This window comes from Symphodus melops (assembly GCF_947650265.1).
Source record: "Symphodus melops genome assembly, chromosome: 17".
NCBI classification, from domain to species: domain Eukaryota; kingdom Metazoa; phylum Chordata; class Actinopteri; order Labriformes; family Labridae; genus Symphodus; species Symphodus melops.
Genome location: NC_136707.1, coordinates 202,161 through 222,814, shown reverse-complemented (window position 1 = coordinate 222,814; position 20,654 = coordinate 202,161). Strand labels below are relative to the sequence as shown.

General features: G+C 49.8%; 4 protein-coding genes across 8 annotated transcripts in view; all 4 read left to right on the top strand.

The window, feature by feature from the left end:
• The window catches only part of srebf2 (sterol regulatory element binding transcription factor 2), a 32,484-nt gene extending 30,889 nt beyond the window's left edge, over positions 1 to 1,595 (top strand). Inside the window, exon 10 of the mRNA XM_079365410.1 lies at positions 1 to 1,595. This exon is cut by the window's left edge and continues 524 nt beyond it. The gene's annotated coding sequence lies outside the window, so the exon portion shown is untranslated.
• Positions 1,596 to 2,439: 844 nt separating this feature from the next.
• nol12 (nucleolar protein 12) lies at positions 2,440 to 4,147 on the top strand. The gene is made up of 6 exons (XM_079366979.1): positions 2,440 to 2,704; positions 2,926 to 3,031; positions 3,146 to 3,194; positions 3,261 to 3,406; positions 3,484 to 3,581; positions 3,909 to 4,147. The coding sequence occupies exons 1-6, from the start codon at positions 2,595 to 2,597 to the stop codon at positions 4,102 to 4,104; spliced, it is 705 nt and encodes a 234-aa protein (XP_079223105.1). The 5' UTR covers positions 2,440 to 2,594; the 3' UTR covers positions 4,105 to 4,147.
• Positions 4,148 to 5,832: 1,685 nt separating this feature from the next.
• LOC306838646 (uncharacterized protein) lies at positions 5,833 to 12,893 on the top strand. Of its 2 annotated transcripts, XM_079366951.1 has the most exons (6): positions 5,833 to 6,196; positions 7,009 to 7,160; positions 9,020 to 9,195; positions 9,417 to 11,397; positions 11,470 to 11,587; positions 11,760 to 12,893. In XM_079366951.1, the coding sequence occupies exons 1-6, from the start codon at positions 5,954 to 5,956 to the stop codon at positions 11,871 to 11,873; spliced, it is 2,784 nt and encodes a 927-aa protein (XP_079223077.1). In that variant the 5' UTR covers positions 5,833 to 5,953; the 3' UTR covers positions 11,874 to 12,893. The 2 variants fall into 2 exon arrangements, with proteins under 2 accessions (XP_079223077.1, XP_079223078.1); XM_079366952.1 differs by lacking the exon at positions 5,833 to 6,196 and having other exon boundaries at positions 6,896 to 7,160; positions 9,033 to 9,195.
• triobpb (TRIO and F-actin binding protein b) lies at positions 12,518 to 20,613 on the top strand. Of its 4 annotated transcripts, none has more exons than XM_079366960.1 (13): positions 12,522 to 13,011; positions 14,714 to 14,770; positions 14,877 to 14,945; positions 15,041 to 15,130; positions 15,988 to 16,097; positions 16,286 to 16,727; positions 17,066 to 17,291; positions 17,408 to 17,519; positions 18,183 to 18,342; positions 18,472 to 18,567; positions 19,034 to 19,120; positions 19,479 to 19,660; positions 19,797 to 20,613. In XM_079366960.1, exons 1-12 carry the CDS (start codon positions 13,006 to 13,008, stop codon positions 19,638 to 19,640), a joined length of 1,617 nt encoding a protein of 538 aa, XP_079223086.1. In that variant the 5' UTR covers positions 12,522 to 13,005; the 3' UTR covers positions 19,641 to 19,660; positions 19,797 to 20,613. The 4 variants fall into 4 exon arrangements, with proteins under 4 accessions (XP_079223087.1, XP_079223088.1, XP_079223086.1 ...); XM_079366959.1 differs by having other exon boundaries at positions 16,286 to 16,730; XM_079366961.1 differs by lacking the exon at positions 19,797 to 20,613 and having other exon boundaries at positions 12,518 to 13,011; positions 16,286 to 16,730; positions 19,034 to 19,163; positions 19,382 to 19,488.
• The last annotated feature ends 41 nt before the right edge of the window (positions 20,614 to 20,654 follow it).

Below are 20,654 nucleotides of genomic sequence, written 5' to 3'. Positions count from 1 at the left end.
GGTGGCGCTCTGTGGCGTCTCGTCTCACATGCACGCTTCAGGTTGAATCACAGATGAAGAGAGGCTGACTTTAGATCTGAGGACGTGTGTTCGTCTTAAATCATGAAATACGAGGAGAAACACCGTTGAGACTCCTGCACGCCGTCTCAAGCTGTTTTGTGAAGACGCTGCAGGAGTTTGTCCTCGCTCCTCTCCTGCACACGTAGTTTTAGTTTCTTCACTTCAGACATTTTAGATTTGATGGTTTTAAAACAGGTCACGTCGACGTGTAGAGTATCTATTTTTAAAGTTATTTTAATGTCTTTATTAGAGAGAGAGAGGGGGCGAACGACATGCAGCAAAAGGCCCAGGTCGGATTCGAACCCACGAGGACGACGGCCTCTGAGCGTCTCCTCGGAGTGTAGAACACATGTGGATCCGGAGCGTCTCTTATCTACCTCATCCTCTGCAGCGTGTTCGGAGCGTGCAGCAGAGAAATCATCTCTGCTCATTGAAAACTAAGTTGTTGCCTGCTAATAATATTTCTGTTGCCGTGGTAACCAACAGGTGTAAATATGAGAATCATGTCGACTTTAAATCAGGAACCTGCTGGACACCACAAACATCGAGATCAGGAAAAAAGGGGAACGTGTCGTGTTGATGGCCAAACGCTGGCGTGCGCAGGCTGGACGGCGTGCGCAGGCTGGACGGCGTGCGCAGGCTGGACGGCGTGCGCAGGCTGGACGGCGTGCGCAGGCTGGACGCACACACACAGACGGCCGTTGTAAATAGTTTGTACATAAGCAGCTTCTCCTGCAGCGTCGGAGGAGAGACGCACGCCAGAGAGCGAAACACGTGGAAGTGAACGCTCGACGCTTTTTAGATTTCTTAGTCTGAATCTCCGAGCAGACGTGAAGGTGACCCCGACACACATGAACATATTTTATTATCCATAAATCGCCGTCTGTGGCGCCGCAGAGCGAGCAGCTTTCGTTTTGATTTGAAAAACATCAAAGAACCCATAAAGGTCACTTAAAGGTCATCCTCCAGCTCGCAGACGGACACAAAACACACGATGTATATTTACTTGAACATAGTGAAGAGACCGATTTTGGAAGTCACGCCCACTCTGTGTAAAAAAAAAAAGGCCTTCATGAAACGTTTGAATTCTCCGAGTCGGAGCGGCGAGGACTCGCATGTCTGTGAAATCTTCGTCTGTTGTCCACATCTTCATGCATTCCTCTTTCTGGTTTATTTAATGGTTATGTCCTGTAATATTAATAAAGATGCTTTCTGCGGGGCGGGGGCGGGGCTTACAGTGAAGACGGCGTGGAACAGATGGTTTAAGGATGTCCGATGACGTAACGTCCGGCTCCATGTTTTAGAATCAAAGCTGTCGTTTCTTTTTGCTTTTTTTTTAACGACCTGCAGAAGAAAGACGTCCTTCCTCAAGGTCAACGTAAAGAGCGTGATGGCGTCCTTGAACACGCTGAAGACGAGTAGAAACATCTGTCCGACTGTTGCTTCCATTTGAACGATGTTACATTACACTGTTTGTTTGCTTTTCTGTGTACATGTTGATGTTTGTTTTTATAATAAAACAACACCTGACCGAAGACGTCTCATCGTGTTTACAAACAATCTGAGGGAATCGTGTCGTATGTCACAGCAGAGCGTGCGCCCAGCAGCACGTCACGTTCACAGGAAGTGAGCATAAAGGACAAAGTCATCACAGCAGCCTGCAGAACGCTGCAGGGCTGCCAGGGGAGGGCTGCTCTCCAGGGACTATCCCTGCCAGACGGGGGATAGATCTACGAACTGAGACCTCTTGCACCAGCAAAATCAGTTATTTTGTCAAGTAGTCCCGCCCTCTTTAGTTCTGTGCTCACAGATCAACTGTGACATGAGACGTCTCTCTATCTTTAAAACAAACTTCACAGAACAATGAGCACTTGAACATACCATGTAGGGTGATAATATCTAATGATCACAGCAGACTTTACGTCTGGAAAAAAATTATGTGACGAGTATTTTAACTTAACAGTTTGACCCAAGTCCCGTTTGTTATCATTGAGGAGGCGGGGTTTATGACCTATACTGCAGCCAGTCAGTAGGGGGAGCTCTAAAAATAAAAGCTTCACTCCACAGGGGACCTTGTCCTGTCTTATTTTTACAGTGTATGATCTGAACGTCTCTGATTGTTTTTCAGTGTTACCATAATGGGGGGGGGGGGGGGGCACCATGGTTTAAAAACATCTGAGAACCTCTCAGCACTATACGACTCTACGATGAGAATATTTGTTTTTATATCAGTGCTGCAGGGAAACAGCTCGTGCCAATGGTTTGGACTGCAGTACCAGTTTTAAACACTAGGTGTCACCGTTACATATTGCTCCTTTAATGAATTTATGATTGTGTATTATTTTGGTGCACTGTTCTTAATGAGCCCGGTGGATCTGAAGTCTGAATCTAAATATTAATGTACTTTTTTTTCCTTTTTTTTTTTTGGTTTACGATGCGGAACCTTTCAGCGTTTCCGGTCTGTGTTCCCAGTCGGTCATAAAACGTCGACGGAGCTAACCGGAGGTAGTTTTGTTTACACTCACGTGTGAAACATGAAACACTTTAAAAAACACAACAATGAGTCCAAAAAGGGGAAATTTAAACCCGGGTCGAAGAAACGGGAGAATAAATGCATCGTGACGTTTGACGACAAAGACAGGCAGTAAGTCCAGAGACCGGAAACAGATTTATCTTAGAGCTTAGCTCATTTATTAGCTTTAGCCCTCACTGACCCATCATCAGGTCAGTGACTACAAAGAGTCTTCAATACTTTAACAGTTTCATGTGTTGGTTTGAGTTTATGTTGATGTTTTAGGACTCGGATATTTTCGTGTTTAGTCGGGTTGACTCGGAAAGCAGCTCACCTGTCCTCTCCTCTGTCAGGGAATATTTAACTGGTTTCCACAAACGGAAGGTGGAGAGGAGGAAAGAAGCTCTGGCGGAAATCCGCAAGAAGATCAAAGAGGAGCAAATCAGAGTCCGAGAAGAAGTAAGAAAAGATTTCAAACAGTTTAAAATACTTAAAGATTTCAAACAGTTTAAAATAAGATGTCAATCTCTGAACTCCAGCTGTGAGATGTTGACATGTTCTGTCTGCTTGCAGAGACATAAAGAATACGTGAAGCTGCTGAAGGAGAGGACGGACGCTCTGCGTGAGTCTCATCATGTTTCTAAACTTCACGCTGATTTCTGTCTCTAATCGAGTGTTTGTCTCTCAGAGGACGCTGAAGACGACCTGGAGGACAGAATAACCAGCAGCACACAGTCTGTGCAGTACGACCATCCCAACCACACCGTCACCGTGACGACCATCAGTGATCTGGACCTCACGACGTCTCACCTGCTCGGCCCCGCGGGCGACCCTGTAAGGTCGCTGGTTGGTTGAAAAGTTTCTGTCTGTCTCTGACTCGTTCTGACGGTTTGAATCTTTGTCGTCTTGAGGTGACGGCGGCGAGCGAGGAGGAAGAAACCGGAAAGGAGGAGCAGGAGGAAACGAAGGCGATGCCGAGGAAAGCCGGGAACCCGATCATGAATAAAAAGTAAGCTCGCCACGTCTTGGGGTTAAAACCTCTCAGTGCTGGAAACTTCCTCCTGTGTTGGCTCCGCCCCCTGCGTCCACGGGTCATGTGCATTCTGCACTTTGCATCAGCGTTGCTTTAACAGCAACTATGTGTCCAGCTTTTGTTTTTGTAGTGTCGTTGCCATGGTAACAAACATGGATGTCGTTCGATGTTTACTAGAATCATGTTAAAGGTTAAACTTCACAGCGTGTTAGATCAGATCATCTGACGTTCGACCATCAGCCTCTCATGCTCCAGCTGTCCTCCCCCCTCATCCCCCCCCCCCCTCCCCCCCCACCCCTCCAGGATCCGCTCCCTGACGTCTCAGCTCAGCACCTTCACCAGCAAGAGGAAGAGGAAAGGGAAGCAGGAAGGTGGAGGAGGCCGAGGCCGGCAGACCGACAAGAGATCAGTCGGCGCGGAGGGTAAACACCGATTCAGGAAGACCAGCAAGTCTCAGAGACGCAGGAACTCTGGGAAACGTGTTCATCATCAGGACTGAGCGAGAGAGCGAGAGAGAGAGAGAGAGAACGTGTTCATCATCAGGACTGAGCGAGCGAGAGAGAGAGAGAGAACGTGTTCATCATCAGGACTGAGCGAGCGAGAGAGAGAGAGAGAGAGAGAACGTGTTCATCATCAGGACTGAGCGAGCGAGAGAGAGAGAGAGAGAGAGAGAGAACGTGTTCATCATCAGGACTGAGCGAGAGAGAGAGAGAGAGAGAGAGAGAGAGAGAACGTGTTCATCAGGACTGAGCGAGCGAGCGAGAGAGAGAGAGAGAGAGAACATGTTCATCATCAGGACTGAGCGAGCGAGAGAGAGAGAGAGAGAGAGAACGTGTTCATCATCAGGACTGAGCGAGCGAGAGAGAGAGAGAGAGAACTCTTCTTCTCCTGTTTGGAAAACCAGCATCAGCTGATCATAAACTCAGCCGTGCTCAAACGTTTGTCTGACCTGTTTTTTATCAAACTGCTGATTTCACATTTTTTTCAACAAAAATAAAAGAATAAAGATAAATCTGACCAATCAGCAGACTCGTCTGTCTTTTTCATTGTTGTTGACTGAAAGGAAACCTGCCGCTGTGTTCGACATCCTCTGCAGAACATCAGGAAACGTTTCCTCGCAGTTAACTAAAGGAGGAACCTTTAATGATGTCATCAAAGGCTTTAAGAAACACGCCTGCACGTGGCGTGCAGACAGTCTGTAGAGATGGCGTGCAGACAGTCTGTAGAGGTGGCGTGCAGACAGTCTGTAGAGGTGGCGTGCAGACAGTCTGTAGAGACGGTAGAGGTGGCGTGCAGACAGTCTGTAGAGATGGCGTGCAGACAGTCTGTAGAGACGGTAGAGGTGGCGTGCAGACAGTCTGTAGAGGTGGCGTGCAGACAGTCTGTAGAGATGGCGTGCAGACAGTCTGTAGAGGTGGCGTGCAGACAGTCTGTAGAGATGGCGTGCAGACAGTCTGTAGAGGTGGCGTGCAGACAGTCTGTAGAGATGGCGTGCAGACAGTCTGTAGAGATGGCGTGCAGACAGTCTGTAGAGACGGTAGACGTCACCTCTCCTCCTCTTCAGAGTGAAGAAGTGTCAGGAGAAGTTTAAAGTTGTGTTTCTCGGTGCTGCTGTACGTTGAAGCGGTCTTTATTTATTTACGTTAACTCGATCCGGCGCGTGCCAGCTGACACGAGCCTCATGATATTTAATACAAGCAGCATCACAGGAAGCTGCAGGCCGGCTGCGGGGTCTCCTCATGGCCTGCTGCACGGATGCTTCAGTTTCACCCTCTTTCACATCAGCCAATCAGATTGATTTGAGGATTGGCAGCATGTGGAGAGGAGGCGTGAAGGGGGTCTGAGGGGGCAGCTCGTCCTCACAGTCCTGATGAGGTCTCCACAGAGGAGCTGACAGCAGGAGCGCTCTCCTCAGGTAATCATTCTCACCTTTATATCAAAGCTCCTTCCTTCTGCCTCAGAGTGTGTGTGTGTGTGTGTGTGTGTGTGTGTGTGTGTGTGTGTGTGTGTGTGTGTGTGTGTGTGTGTGTGTGTGTGTGTGTGTGTGTGTGTGTGTGTGTGTGTGTGTGTGTGTGTGTGTGTGTGTGTGTGTGTGTGTGATGCAGCTCGTTACAGTCCTCTGGATTGTGTTTCAGCGTCCTGGGCTTTAATTAGTTCTGGCCTGCTTCAGATGGTGCATGAAGCATGACGTGATAGACGGTGTGAAGCTTCACAAAGAGCTTCAACTCTTTTTGGTTCTTCTGCAAGTTTGACAAATATCAATCATCATGTCTCTGTTTTCCAGTGATTTCATGAACGCATCATCTCTGTGCTCCTCTGCTGGATGAGATGATCCTGCAGGACTCGTCATGCCCGTCTCGGCCGATGAGCCCATCTGCCCCAAGTTCCAAGCGAACATCTTCGACCCGTCCCGCTGCCACGACTGCCTGCGCCAGAGGCACCTGCACGCCGCCGCAGGGCAGAGCGCCGAGGCCGCAGCAGCACGGCAGACCAGCACGACAGAGACCGGGGCTGAACATGGGATGGGATCAGGCAGAGGAGTGCTAACACCGATCCCGTCCCAGGCGGAGGACAGAGACACCAGCAGCCAGGTGACGAGAGACAGGAAGGTGATCAGATCTCACAGGGGACATCAGAGGCAGGAGGAGGGGCCCGTGTTGTGTTTGGCTCAGCTTGAACTGACTTGATGCACAAAGTTTCTAGATTTAACTCACAAAACCTTTGAACTGTGTTTGTGTCCCTGAGACTTCTTCTCACTTGACAGAAGAGCCAGAGTCTGTGACGGTTCATGAACACAGGTCACAGGTCGAGCATTCGTCCTCGTTGCGTGTCAGATCAGATCAGAAACAGAGGACTGCAGGTGAGGCAGGGAGCAGCAGGGTGTCAGCGTCGGCTCTCATTATGGATTCATGAAGCCGGATCATTTTCTGCTCTCCTGGGAATCACTGGTAACATGAGACGGAGGTGCGACTCACTAAAACGAGGGGAACGTACTCGTGCAGAATCAAGCTGTGACAGATAACAAGTCGTCACATCGTCCATCTCAGGACGTTCACATGTTTTCAGCTTCTCTGCATCTCCGCAGGTCCCAGCGTCCTGCAGGCTGCAGGCAGCGCTGCGTGGGACTGATGTCTGCAGGACGAGGACGCCTCTTTTTAGGGACAATCTATTTCAAGACAAGAGGTTATGGCGAGAAAGAAAGAGATGAAAGATTAATGAGTTAAAGTCAGCTCGAGTTTCAGCAGGCTGAACATGTGTGTGTCAGGACTCATCTCTGTGCTCCAACTGTTCTCTGTGATTCAGACATCACGTCGGGTGTGGACATGCAGCCGTTGACCTCTGTGACTTGAGGGAGTTGGAGACGTTGTGATTGGCCCTGTGTCTCACCTTGTCACCCTATCAGGAGGATTCTGACGCTGTGTCTGTGGTGAGCAGCGCCTGTGATGTCAGCGGAGGCCGCGTGCGTCATGAGGACGGCTCTTTGTGCATCCTGAGCACAGACTGCGAGCTCTACATCTGTGACGGCGACGACGACGACGACGACAGCACCGACAGGTAGGCCTGCTGCTTAGGACCTCAGGGTCGGCTTTACTCACCACAGGACCATTATTTAAAGAGACAGTACCATTATTTAAAGAGACAGTACCATTATTTAAAGAGACAGTACCACTATTTAAAGAGACAGTACCACTATTTAAAGAGACAGTACCATTATTTAAAGAGACAGTACCACTATTTAAAGAGACAGTACCATTATTTAAAGAGACAGTACCATTATTTAAAGAGACAGTACCAGTCGCTCTGTTTGTCATGACGTGTTCTCATAAAAGAAACTGATTAGAGACCAACATCAGACCTGGTACCCATGGGGCGCAGATGGCCTCGCGGTTAGGAGGCCTCCATGTGGGCGGCCCAGGTTCAATCCCGTGGCTCCTGGAGGTGTCTCTGTTTAAATTACAGAAACACACTGGCAGTATGTGTGTTTGCAATGTCTTAGAAAGTGTGCACGAGTTCACGTGCACTTTTTGATGCATTCATTCCTCACCTGTCCTTTGAGATCGATCTATGAGCTTCATCATTCAAGCTCTGCATGATCCCCAGTAACCGCTTAACTCCTCCCCCCCTCCTCCCTTCTTCTTTTCATACTCCTCGTCTCTCCCGTCTCCTCATCTCTCCCGTCTCCTCATCTCTCTCGTCTCCTCGTCTCTCCCCGTCTCCTCATCTCTCCTCGTCTCTCCCCGTCTCCTCATCTCTCTCGTCTCCTCGTCTCTCCCCGTCTCCTCATCTCTCCTCATCTCTCCCCGTCTCCTCATCTCTCCCCGTCTCCTCATCTCTCCCCGTCTCCTCGTCTCTCCCCGTCTCCTCATCTCTCCCCGTCTCCTCATCTCTCCCGTCTCCTCATCTCTCCTGGTCTCTCCTGTCTCCTCATCTCTCCCGTCTCCTCATCTCTCCCGTCTCCTCATCTCTCCCCGTCTCCTCGTCTCTCCCCGTCTCCTCATCTCTCCTCATCTCTCCCGTCTCCTCATCTCTCCTCGTCTCTCCCGTCTCCTCATCTCTCCCCGTCTCCTCATCTCTCCTCGTCTCTCCTCATCTCTCCCCGTCTCCTCATCTCTCCTCATCTCTCCCGTCTCCTCATCTCTCCCCGTCTCCTCATCTCTCCTCATCTCTCCCGTCTCCTCATCTCTCCCCGTCTCCTCATCTCTCCTCATCTCTCCTCATCTCTCCCCGTCTCCTCATCTCTCCTGGTCTCTCCTGTCTCCTCATCTCTCCCCGTCTCCTCATCTCTCCTCATCTCTCCCGTCTCCTCATCTCTCCCGTCTCCTCATCTCTCCTCATCTCTCCCCGTCTCCTCATCTCTCCTCATCTCTCCCGTCTCCTCATCTCTCCCCGTCTCCTCATCTCTCCTCATCTCTCCCCGTCTCCTCATCTCTCCTCATCTCTCCCCGTCTCCTCATCTCTCCTCATCTCTCCCCGTCTCCTCATCTCTCCTCGTCTCTCCCCGTCTCCTCATCTCTCCTCGTCTCTCCCCGTCTCCTCATCTCTCCTCATCTCTCCCTGTCTCCTCATCTCTCCTCATCTCTCCCGTCTCCTCATCTCTCCCCGTCTCCTCATCTCTCCTCATCTCTCCCGTCTCCTCATCTCTCCTCATCTCTCCCCGTCTCCTCATCTCTCCTCATCTCTCCCGTCTCCTCATCTCTCCCGTCTCCTCATCTCTCCCCGTCTCCTCATCTCTCCTCATCTCTCCCCGTCTCCTCATCTCTCCCCGTCTCCTCATCTCTCCTCATCTCTCCCCGTCTCCTCATCTCTCCTCGTCTCTCCCCGTCTCCTCATCTCTCCTCGTCTCTCCCCGTCTCCTCATCTCTCCTCGTCTCCTCATCTCTCCCGTCTCCTCATTCGTCTCTTCCTGCACGGAGCTGTCGGGAGCAGAGAGACGACCAGGAGTCCATCACTGCAGAGGACGAATACCTGCCCATCCGTCGCCGTCCGACAAAAGTCGCAATGACTCGGCTTGACCCTCCCCCCCATCGGGCCAAACATCGGGCGTGGATGGATGAAGCTCCGAGCAGGGACAGTTTCATCAGACAGTCAGGTACATGGAAGCTCAGTTTCATTCGTTTCTTTGCAGACAGGAAACGACTGAAGATGCTCCAATGTTACTGATTAACTTACGGACAGCAGCTGATATCCAGTTACATGTACAGGTGTTCTTTTCTTGGCAGCACCAGCTGAGGTGTCCCACAGCGATTATCAGAAACATTATATATCTCTGTTTGAGTCGGGAAACCTCGTGTAACTTGGCTTCTCTTCCAGGGTTAAAAGAAGACAGACGTGAGAGCGGGTACTTCTCCCTGGGGAGGACGTCGGGCTCTCATTTACTCAGCGATCACAGCTCGCCTCCTCCTTTCCGCCATTTTGAGAGAGGGCGTCCCATCTTCAGCAGCAGAAGTGTAGAGCCCAAAGACGCCGTCCCCTTCAGAAATCCAAACCTGGGCGTGGCCTCTGAAAGACAGATAACAGACTCTCTACATGATAACCTGCCCGTGGAAACACAACCCCCTGACCCTTATGAAATAGCCGTTGAGGTTGAAGCACAAGTCGGCCCCCGTTCTCCAAGTCCGACTCCTTTTAAGATAGCCGAGTCGTTGGCTTCTCCTGGTCGTAAAAGGGCCAGCAGCTCGTACGCTTGGGGAAACCTTTCCTCTTCCTCTTCCTATCAGCAGTCGGGACGTTTGGACTCCTCGAGGCGTGGCTCCGCTCTGCAGTCTCGCTCTCCTTCTCCCTCCAGAGGAAACTCCACGTTCAGACGCAGCGAGTCCACCGCCTCACTCGGCAGTCGAAGCTTTGATGTTGGCGGGCGGCCTCGAGGGATGGAGCCAGCTCCCAGGAGCTCCTCACCTGGACGACGTGTCGAGTCAGGAACGCTGCCAAGAAACTTTAAATCATGTGCAAGTCCATTCAACACCCAGACCAACAGCATTTCTGATTTCAGGAGTGCCTTGAGGAAAACTGAAGTTCGAGGTAGAAGCAGTGACAGTAGAAGTTCTTCTCCTTCGAGAAGGGACTACAACCCTTCAAGCCAAATGTCTCTACGCAACAAAGAAATCCCTTCTACTTGTCATGTTCGTGGACGTGACAGTCGTACTTCCTCCCCGTCGAGGAGAACTTCAACAAGTCCCCGTGACAGTCCACCACGGAGGAATCCTCCCTCTCTCAGCCAATCCCCTCTCCGTAAATCTGACTCAGCGTTCTCTCTCAGCCGTCACCCCGGACGCTGCGGCTCCCCAGTCAGAGAAGGTTATGACTTTGAAAGTCAGGCTCTGCTGCGTAACTTAACGGCTAGGAACGAAATAAATGAGCGAGAAGAAGAAATCCCAAACATGTCTCCGCCCAGGCGAGGTTACGACAGAAGTCCATCTGTGCTGCGTAAGACAGAATCGAGCCCGGTCATTGTGAGTCGAGATCGTGACAGCCGCGGTTCTTCTCCTGGAAGGAGGGGCTATGAAAGCCCGTCTCAACACCAACTTAGGGAAAAAGACAGCAGTGGTCCGTTACATGCCAGTGCTCATGAAAGACGCAACGCCTCCCCATCGAGGAGAAGCCATGGAGCTCCTTCTCGGCCTGTGCTGCGTAACTCTGAGACAAACAGTCCGGATCATTCTGGACCATCGAGGAGAAGCTATGACCAGCGGCCACCACGACAAACAGAAACAGCCAGCTTCTTCCACAGCAAGCATCACTCCAGTCGCATAGAGGGACACGCTGACCCGCCAGGCTACTCCATCCTCAGACAGGCCTCGAATGGAGAGTCCAGCCGCTCCTATCAGAGACATCATCAAGACCTGAAACCTGATTCTAGTCACTCACCATCATCCCTGCAGAAATCACCACGCTCTTCTTTGTCTCGAGCTGCGTCACCCTCAAATGGAAGCAGAGCAGTTTCTATTACTTTGGAAACCAGGAGGCCTGGAAGCATCCGATCAGCGATTGGTCGACATGTTCACGAGGCTCCTCGTCCGTCCCGTGATAACAAGAAGCCCTCCCACCACGCACGGAGCCCATCGCCTTCACCTCAGCTTCAACTGCAGAGGTACACCTCCTCCCAGAGCTCCATGGAGTCCTCCGAGTCGGGCCAGCTGTCAGCGGGGTCCACAGGGAGGAGCAGGGAAGAGTATGTCATGATAGCCGACGTGCCCAAGGTCAAGATGATCCATCAGAGAGAAGGACTAGGCCACATGGGGAGGACTCAGAACCTGCAGCCCTCGAGGAGACAGGAACTCTTCAAACCAGCCAGGTCAGCCGGATCATGTGTGAAATGATTCCTACTTCCAAATAAGACGTAGATAACCTGTTGATGTCATTTCAGCCACTCGCTCAGCAAGCATCCCTCCAGAGAGTGGGACGACACAGGAGACGCTGACAGAGACTGGCAATGTAGCAGCAGTGGGTATCTGTCCCGAGCTCACTCCTACACCTCACTGCAGGTCAGCTGGCTCAAGGTCACACTCAACTCCCTGTATGATATTAGACATCTGCACTGTGGTTTATACATGCATATTATGTTCATAGTTAACCACATCAACAACAGATGTGTCATGTGAAACTCAGTCGGACTTTTCTAATCTTTCTGACTGTGAGCGTCTTCTGTCCTTGCAGCGGTCGGGCAGTCCCACGGCAGATGAGGGCAGCGCTTGGAAAGGTAATCCTCACAGATCAGAACAAATGCAGGTATGTGATACAAGTGGGCCGCTAAAAACATGTCAAATGTAAATGTATGTAAATGTTTGTTTGTGTGAACAACAACTCTTCCTGTGTGAGTGAAGCAACTGCAGATGTTTGTGCTATCACGGATCAATCCTGCAGCAGCCATGGTTCAGTAGATTTACTGGAGTTGAGCCTATTTCAATACATGCTATCTCTCTGTTACATATTGACTAGACATGCTGGCAGTGCGTCCACTGTTCACACACATCCTGTCTATAATCATAAAGCTTTTATGCACTTGGCACTCTTATCTGTTGACATTATGTACACTACCTCTACCTTCTGTTAGATGGTGTTTGGAGGGCTGACTGCAGACTTCACCTCCTACACCCTGCAGGCATTTCATAAGGCTGACTGAGCTTTTGTCAATTGTGGTCTGCTGGGGCATGTGTTGAAATTCCTGAACTGAAACCAATAGCTACCAAGAGAAGTTTTTAGAGAGGGTGGGAGGGAACATTGTTAGGTAGCTCCGATTATTTTCATCCAGCCAGGCAATAAAAGAGAATCTGTTTGATTCGGAGGAGGATTGTTCAACTTTCCTGATCAAAGATCCCCGAAAGACTTTTAGAGAGTTTTGGTCCCGAGGAAACAGTAGGAGTGAGACCTCTGATGAGCGTGTTGATGCTCTTTCTTTGAGTAATAAGCTTTCTGTTAGCTCAGGTTCGAGGGTCTGTCCCCCCTCACACGGTGTCTGACCCGGTATCGAGCCTCTGGGGTCCCTGGTGGACTTGTTTAGAGCCAGCTTCGTGTGGTTTGGTGTGGTGAGCATGTTTTCCTCAAACGATCTTCGCGGATCCGCCCAGGAAGTGGAAGAGAGAGCAGCAGAGTCACACTCGACTCGTTAGAGACGGTTCTGTTTAACGTCCAGGTTCGGACCTCTTCTTGGTCGTGTGTGCACACTTTGGGATAAACTCTTCTCTGTCATGGACGTTGAAGCTTCGCTGGGTTCGGTTAACATGGGGATGAATGGCGGGGGTTTATCTCTTTTCGCATAACTCTAATGCAGAAAGCAAAGTCCCCCCCCCCCCCAGAAACTTTCCTCCGTTGATTCGTCAAAGTGACATTAAAAAGGATTTTAATTAAAGGAGCTAACGGTACTTTTCTTTTTTTATTCGGTACCTCCCTGGATCCGGTCGTGATGACGGTAAGTTGTGTCTTATATTTTAAAACATGTACATATTTATTACTTCATTGAAAGTCATCAACTTCATCAGTTTTTCTTTTTAAATGTGTATTTTAAAACGCTCGCGAGCTTTTAACGGTCGTTAACGTCCGTTTCGCGGGGAGTGCACGCGCGCGCTCACGAGGCAGAAAAACTACATCGAAAAGAACAAACTGTTTAAAAATGTAGAAATATTTAAAGAGGACAAACCAGCTGAACGCTCCGTGTTGGTGTGTGTGTCTCTTTAAGGCCGACGAGAGCAGCGTGTCCGTTTCCGTCGCAGAACAGACTCATGTAGAACAGACAGAAACCTGGATCAGAACCAGACTCATGTAGAACAGACAGAAACCTGGATCAGAACCAGACTCATGTAGAACAGACAGAAACCTGGATCAGAACCAGACTCATGTAGAACAGACAGAAACCTGGATCAGAACCAGACTGGACCATCTGCGTGACGGTGAAAGAGAGAGTTTCTTGGTCCTCTCAACAAAGCTTTGAACAATAGAAGAAGAAGATTAAGTTGATTGTAAACGGTTGCCATGGTAACCAGACAGCTGACACGCCTTCATCCCTGTATCATTTCTCTGAGAGAGTTCATCTGGGTTTCAGCTTTGTTTACTCGGTGTTGTTTACAGGAGCAGGAAGAGTCAACGCACAGTCAATTCAACTCTTTGTGTGACTTCTGTTACACACACACACACACACACACACACACACACACACACACACATTTAACCCTTTCATTCTGGCCTTCACAGGGCAGCATAAACAAGATACCAACATGTTAACTACAGGCACATATCCAGGACCCACACAGACAGTCTCAGGATGTGCTGAGTCGCTGCAGTGTTTAGACTTTATTAGCATCATGCTTTATTTTGAACTTACCATGACAAGAGCAGCTGGAGCCAGAAGCCGAGCGTGAGTTCAGCCCACAAATAAAATGTGGTAAAAGAGCAGAACACAAAGATGGATCAGAGCAGAGTGGACAGGTGGGGGGGTTACACGCCTGTGAGAGCGAGATAAGCAGGAGGAATGCATGCTGGTTAATCTGGATGTGGGGGATCATCTCATCTGGAGGATCTTGTTTTTCCTCTTCTCGGGGTTCATGATGTCCGTTGTCTTAAAGGAGATATCTTTGTCATTTTTCTCACCTCACACACCGAGCTTCACTTCCTGTTGTTGCCTTCAGAGTGATTCGCTTCATTTCACACCAGCCCTGTTTCATTAGCACGCCGTGCGAGATCATGTTTCTGCTTTCAAACGCTTCATGATGCAAACTTCTTTTCTTCTGTTTGTTTCTTCATTCGGTTCACTTTGGTTTTAGTTTTAAAGGAGCAGTCTGTAACTCTGACCCCTAGTGTTCAAAGCGGGTACTGCAGTCTAAACTAAACATCACAGAGAGCTGTCTACTGGCTGCTGTCTGATCACAGAGGAGGAGAGCAGCTCTCTGATTGGTCCTTTAAATAAAGTGATAAAAAATAAAAAGGGGGGCGATGTGGAGTTAAATAAATATAACAGAGTTAGTTTGAACCTGAGCAGCTTTGTATCTGCTGTATTCACTCAGTATGACGAGATTAACCCTTTATATACTTATTAATACAATGAAAACACACACACACACACACACACACAGCAGGTCCGTGTGTTTGTTTTTAACACCTCGTCCTCCTCTTCACAGCCTGACCTGCTGAACTTTAAGAAGGGATGGATGTCCAAGCTGGACGACAGTGGAGAGGTATGCTACAGTACATCTGCTTCCTGCACTTGTCTCTCTGGACTTTTGAAACTGAAGCGTCTCTCTCTCTCTCTCTCTCTCTCTCTCTCTCTCTCTCTCTCTTTAGTGGAAGAAGCACTGGTTTGTTCTGACGGATGCTGGACTGAAGTACTACAGAGACTCGAGTGCAGAGGAGGTACACCTCCTCTCTGTCCTGATGATTTAAAGAATAACACGCAGCGTTTAGTGTCAGACAGACAGCCTTGTTTCCCTCCTGTGTTTCCTGAGCAGAAAGACGACCTGGACGGGGAGATCGACCTCAAGTCTTGTGTGAAGGTGTCTGAGTTTGATGTGGAGAAGAACTACGGCTTCCAGATACAGGTGAGGATATCTGTCCTCTTGTCCTCTTTCTCTGCACGAACCACGCCCACTCTCAGTTTCTCTTATCGAGACTCACATCTCACGGACACCTTTCTCTCTCTCTCTCTCTCTCTGTCTCTCTCTCTCTCCCTCTGTCTCTCTCTCTCTGTCTCTCTCTCTCTCTCTCTGTCTCTCTCTCTCTCCCTCTGTCTCTCTCTCTCTGTCTCTCTCTCTCTCCCTCTGTCTCTCTGTCTCTCTCTCTCTCTCTCTGTCTCTCTCTCTCTCCCTCTGTCTCTCTCTGTCTCTCTCTCTCTCCCTCTGTCTCTCTCTCTCTCTCTCTGTCTCTCTCTCTCTGTCTCTCTCTCTCTCTCTCTGTCTCTCTCTCTCTCCCTCTGTCTCTCTCTCTCTCTCCCTCTGTCTCTCTCTCTCTCTCCCTCTGTCTCTCTCTCTCTCTCCCTCTGTCTCTCTCTCTCTCCCTCTGTCTCTCTCTCTCTCCCTCTGTCTCTCTCTCTCTCTCTCTCTCTCTCTGTCTCTCTCTGTCTCTCTCTCTCTGTCTCTCTCTCTGTCTCTCTCTCTCTGTCTCTCTCTCTCTCCCTCTGTCTCTCTCTCTGTCTCTCTCTCTGTCTCTCTGTCTCTCTCTCTGTCTCTCTCTCTCTCTCTCTCTGTCTCTCTCTCTGTCTCTCTCCCTCTCTCTCTCTCTCTCTCTCTCTCTGTCTCTCTCTCTCTCCCTCTGTCTCTCTCTCTCTCTCTCTCTCTGTCTCTGTCTCTCTCTCTCTCTCTCTCTCTCTCTCTCTCTCTCTCTCTCTCTCTCTCTCTCAGGGACTCTTTATTCTCTTTGTGTTTCCTAAACCTGTTTTTTCTCTCCTTTTGTTTTCCAGACACGGGAAGCTGCGTTCACACTGTCGGCCATGACGGCCGGGATCAGGAGGAACTGGATCGAGGTTTTGAAGAAGAGCATCCGGCCCAGCAGCTCTCCGGACCTCACGCAGTAAGTGCAGAAACATGAAGCGCTTTACCAATCAGCTCACAGTCCACTACGTGGACTTGATTATGGTTTTCACCTGTGGTCATCTGCTTCAGACAAATTCAGAGTGAAACAGTGTACCCGTGAGGAGAGAGACACAGCGTCTCTTTGAGTGTTGATTTCTGTTTTGATTTGTCTCTAATCGTCTGCAGATTCCCCGACAGCAGCAGTGACAAAGAAAACTCCCACTCTCGCTTCCTGCAGTCGTCCCGCCGCCCGTCATCGCGTCACGCCGACGCTCCATCAGAAGCTCCGACCTCGGCTCCGCCTACTCAGCGCAGGTTTGAATACGTCGAGCTGTCCCCTGTTCCCGCCTCGTCCGGCTCTCTGCCGACCAATCAGAGAGAAGCAGGAGAGGGGCAGGGGCGGGAGCATAGCCAGACGCAGGAGGACAGGAACACGAGCAGCCAATGGGAGGCGGTGCTGTCCAGGAAGGGCACAGGCGGCGGGTCGAACCAGAGGCTACGCACGGAGGAGGATATAGAGAAGAAGTGGGCGGAGTTTGAACGCATGCCGTTAAAGGAGATGAGCTCTTTACCGTCTGCGGGATCACGGTCTTTGAGCCAGTCAGCCAATGAGGCGCTGCAGAGGGAGGTAGTGCGTGGAGAGATTTTCTAATTTGCAAATCCAATCAAATGCAAATTAACTCTTCATCTTCCAGGATGGAGTGGATTCCTCCTTTTCCTGCCTGTTAACACCTCAAAGTGTCCCTTCCTCTTCAGCGGCGTTTTCCACCCCAACACACTGTGACGACTAAGATGGCGCTCTCTCTCTCTCGCTCTGACCATTGAAATGACGCGGTGGAAAACGCTGCTCTGTCTTCTGCTCGTTTGTTGTGTCTCTGTGTTTGAACTGTCTGACAGTTAGAGTGAAGCTTAGAGAGAGCGTCCTGCTGCTCAGTGAGCTTTACCTCCGTCTCTCTCTGTTCTCAGGTGGCGTCACTGAGGCAACAGCTGGAGCATCTACAAGGAGGAGGGGGGGGGGGAGTGAGGGGGGGCTGCAGCCCTGAGGCTGCCTGTGGACGCAGCCTGGCAGCCATGGAGCGTGCACATCGACACGCTCTGGAGGAGCTGCAGAGGCAGCACGAGCGGCACATCAAGGAGCTGGAGACGGAGAAGGAGAGGCTGCTGCTGGAGGAGAAGCAGGACATCACAAGAGGTCGGGGGGGGGTCAGGACAGTTTCAGACTCTGAGGAGAGAGAGCAGTGTATGTGTGACTCCTGAGTGTCCAATCAGGAGCATCTGTGACCATTAGATGGCGTGTTTGTGTTGCAGTGATGGAGGCGTTGAAGAAGAAACACAAAGAGGAGCTGGAGAGAGAGGTGGAGAAGTCCAAGAGGCTGAACAGCGGGGCGCTCGATTCACAGACTTTAAGAGTCCAACAAAAGTGAGTACCTTCACCTCCCTCGCTGTCAGGACGCCGCGGTCGCTCCTTTCTTCAGCTTCAATCTAAAAATGCAAAGTTTGCATTCCTGCTGAGATAAAGCTCAAGTGTCTGTTTGGACAGCTGATAGCTGTAGCTTTCTCTTTGGTCAAATCAGAGGTGGATTTTTCAGTGTCCACAGCAGCCGCAGGGTCCTGTGAGGCACTTCAGGAATGTGGAAGAGTTTGGTCATGGATTAGTTCTCCTTTGTAAACTTGAGCAGTTTGCTGACGTAATCCTGTTTCAGTTGCTGCAACTCAAAGCTGTTTTAGAGCTTCTCTGTGCAGCGTGCTCTCTGTGTGCCCTTCCTTCTTTCTGTGGTTACTGGTCTTCAGCAGAAGAGCTGTTTTAACCACAAGAGGAAACACATGCCTCCAAAAAATGGAACAGGAAAACAACCTCACACTTAATAAGAGCATGCAACAAACACGAACCCATAGGAAGAGAAACACGACTTCTTACCTGCTGAAGGTGAGAGGAGAGCTCGTCTGCAGCCTGATCCTCTTTAAAGGATCATGTTTAGACTGCAGTACCCGTGTGATGCACTAGGGGCAGAGTTCCGGTGATGATTGTTTGAAGCCTGCAGCTTCTTGCAGCCTGTATATCTCCGCTGTGTTCTGGTTCCAGGGCAGAGTCTCAGGCCTTGCAGAGAGAGCTGGCCGGGCTGTCGGAGCGATACTCTCAGAAGTGTTTGGACTTAAACCGTGCTGAGCAGAACAACGCAGAGAGAGAGAGGGAGATCAGCCGCAAGGAGAGAGACATGGAGCAGCTGAGGAAAGAGAACCAGGTGAGTTCTGTGCATGAAGTGTCACCACATTCAGCTGGTGACTGGTTCTAGTAACCGTCTCTAACAGGCTGCAGCTCTTTAGTCTGTCTGCATGTATTTGCTTACTAAGACAACATTTGTCCTCTGCAGGACATGAAGGCCCGTTTGGCCAAAGAAATCAGCCGAGTGCGAGCGCCGGATCAGAACTCTGAGGACGACAAAGACAGAGCGACCTGTGAACTGGAGGTAACATCCCCGATGCACCAGCACACACTTTCAGTTTCCATGAAACTGAAATCTGCCGCCCACCAACCCACAGCCCCCACGACCACACGACCAGAGGAGGGCTGTGACGGCACTGTGTGAAAAGCAACGAGAGCTAACCTGATTTTATTTGGGGGGGCGGGGCTTATGCACTTTCTGCATTCTCTACACCCTGGGACGCTGTGCACGCTGCAGAAGCTGCAGGTTAGAAACCTTTGCTCAGAGACGAAACATCCTGCAGACTCTGAAAGGATCAATAACAAAACAAACCTCTGCTGCTCTCAGAACAAAGTCTGAAGGGAGTCAGTTTGTTCCTTCTCTCTCTGCTGAAGGTAGAGCTCAAAGGGAACACGGAGACAAACAGCTGCGTGCGTTCCTGCAGCTTCAAATGATTTAGAGCTTTAACATCAGTTTGTTTTAAAGCGCTCTGTCGTTGTTCTCCTCTCAGGTTCTTCTCAGAGTCAAAGAAAACGAGATCGACTACTTACACAAAGAGATCAGCTGTCTGAGGAACGAGCTGCAGTTCCTCAACACGGTACTGTGTGTGTGTGTGTGTGTGTGTGTGTGTGTGTGTGTGTGTGTGTGTGTGTGTGTGTGTGTGTGTGTGTGTGTGTGTGTGTGTGTGTGTGTGTGTGTGTGTGTGTGTGTGTGTGTGTGTGTGTGTGTGTGTGTGTGTGTGTGTGTGTGTGTGTGTGTGTGTGTGTGTGTGTGTGTGTGTGTGTGTGTGTGTGCGCGAGATATGCTGTTTTATTTTGAAAAAGCAACACAAACAAATCGTTGGTTGATGTGGGTGGAGGCGGAGTCGGGAGTCACCGTCCTGAAACGATGAAGAAAGAAGCCATCAAAGACGGATGTTAACAGGAAGTAGAGCTGATTGTGTCTTTGCTCTGCAGGAGAAGCGGCTGGCCTCTGAGCGTTACTCGGACATGCAGGACGAGCTGAGCCGGATGAAAGGTCGGAGCGAGAGGGAGATCCAGAGTCTGAAGGAGCACCTGAGGCTGGCCTTGTCTGCTCTGCATGAGGGTCAGAAACTGGGAAACAGCCTGGAGCACTGACGCTCGGCTGCAGGTAACAGGTGACCAACCTCAGTTTGTCCTCTTTCAAAATAAAAGCATGCACAAGCATCTTATCTAACGCCTACGTGTCATCAGATACAGATTTTGTAATAGTAGTTTTGTTTCCATGTCCTTCATCTGGCTGTTTCTCTGCAGGCGTGTTTGCAGCGTGGTGACTGAATCGAGGTCCAAGGGACACGACGGAGGAGACGAGAGGACGTCTGAGTGTGTGTGTGTGTGTGTGTGCGTGTGAGGATCATCATAGTGCCTTAGTGTTCATCATCCAGCCCGTGAGCGGCGTGGAGTAGACTATCAGCTTCTTTAAAGTAGACCTCACATGTATATGAAACTGCACTTTTGTCTTTTTTTATTCAAGCTCTGTGCGAGTGTTCGGTCTGAAACTGGAATCTTTTTTTTTTATCAGGTGTTGTAAATAAAGCGTTCATATGTTATCAGTTAGTTTTTTTATCAGATCGTAGTTTCGGTGTTTCGTGCCTCAGACGTCACAGCTGAGCGACGGAGACTCCTCTCCGTTCTTTTTTAAATAATGTTTGACTCATGTTTGCTCTCGGACTCGGACGCTGTCGTTTAGTTGTAATTATTGTTTTTATCGTGGAAAGCGAGCTCACAGCTTGGTGTTACAGGCCGTCGATAGGGAAGAAAAAACAAGACAGTAAATGTTTTGAACGCCGGCGGTCTGTGATCATAAAGGAGGAACATGTAGCTGCAGAGTGACCGTCGGCCCTCATCAAACAAGGAACTCTCCAAGAAGCGCCCCGTCTTCCCCGACCATTCCAGGCATTTATTTCAACAGAAACACAACACGTGTTGCATCAATGAGCCAAATTTTGTATCGACGTTATGAATTGTGATAAAATGACCAATCTACCTACCTTTTGAAAAGACTTTCATATTTAATGTGGAGCCTGTATTTACTTTGTAAATTATACAATAAAAAAGTTCTGCAAAAACACGTCAGCTGTGTGAATGTGTTTTTAATGATTCTGCTGACTA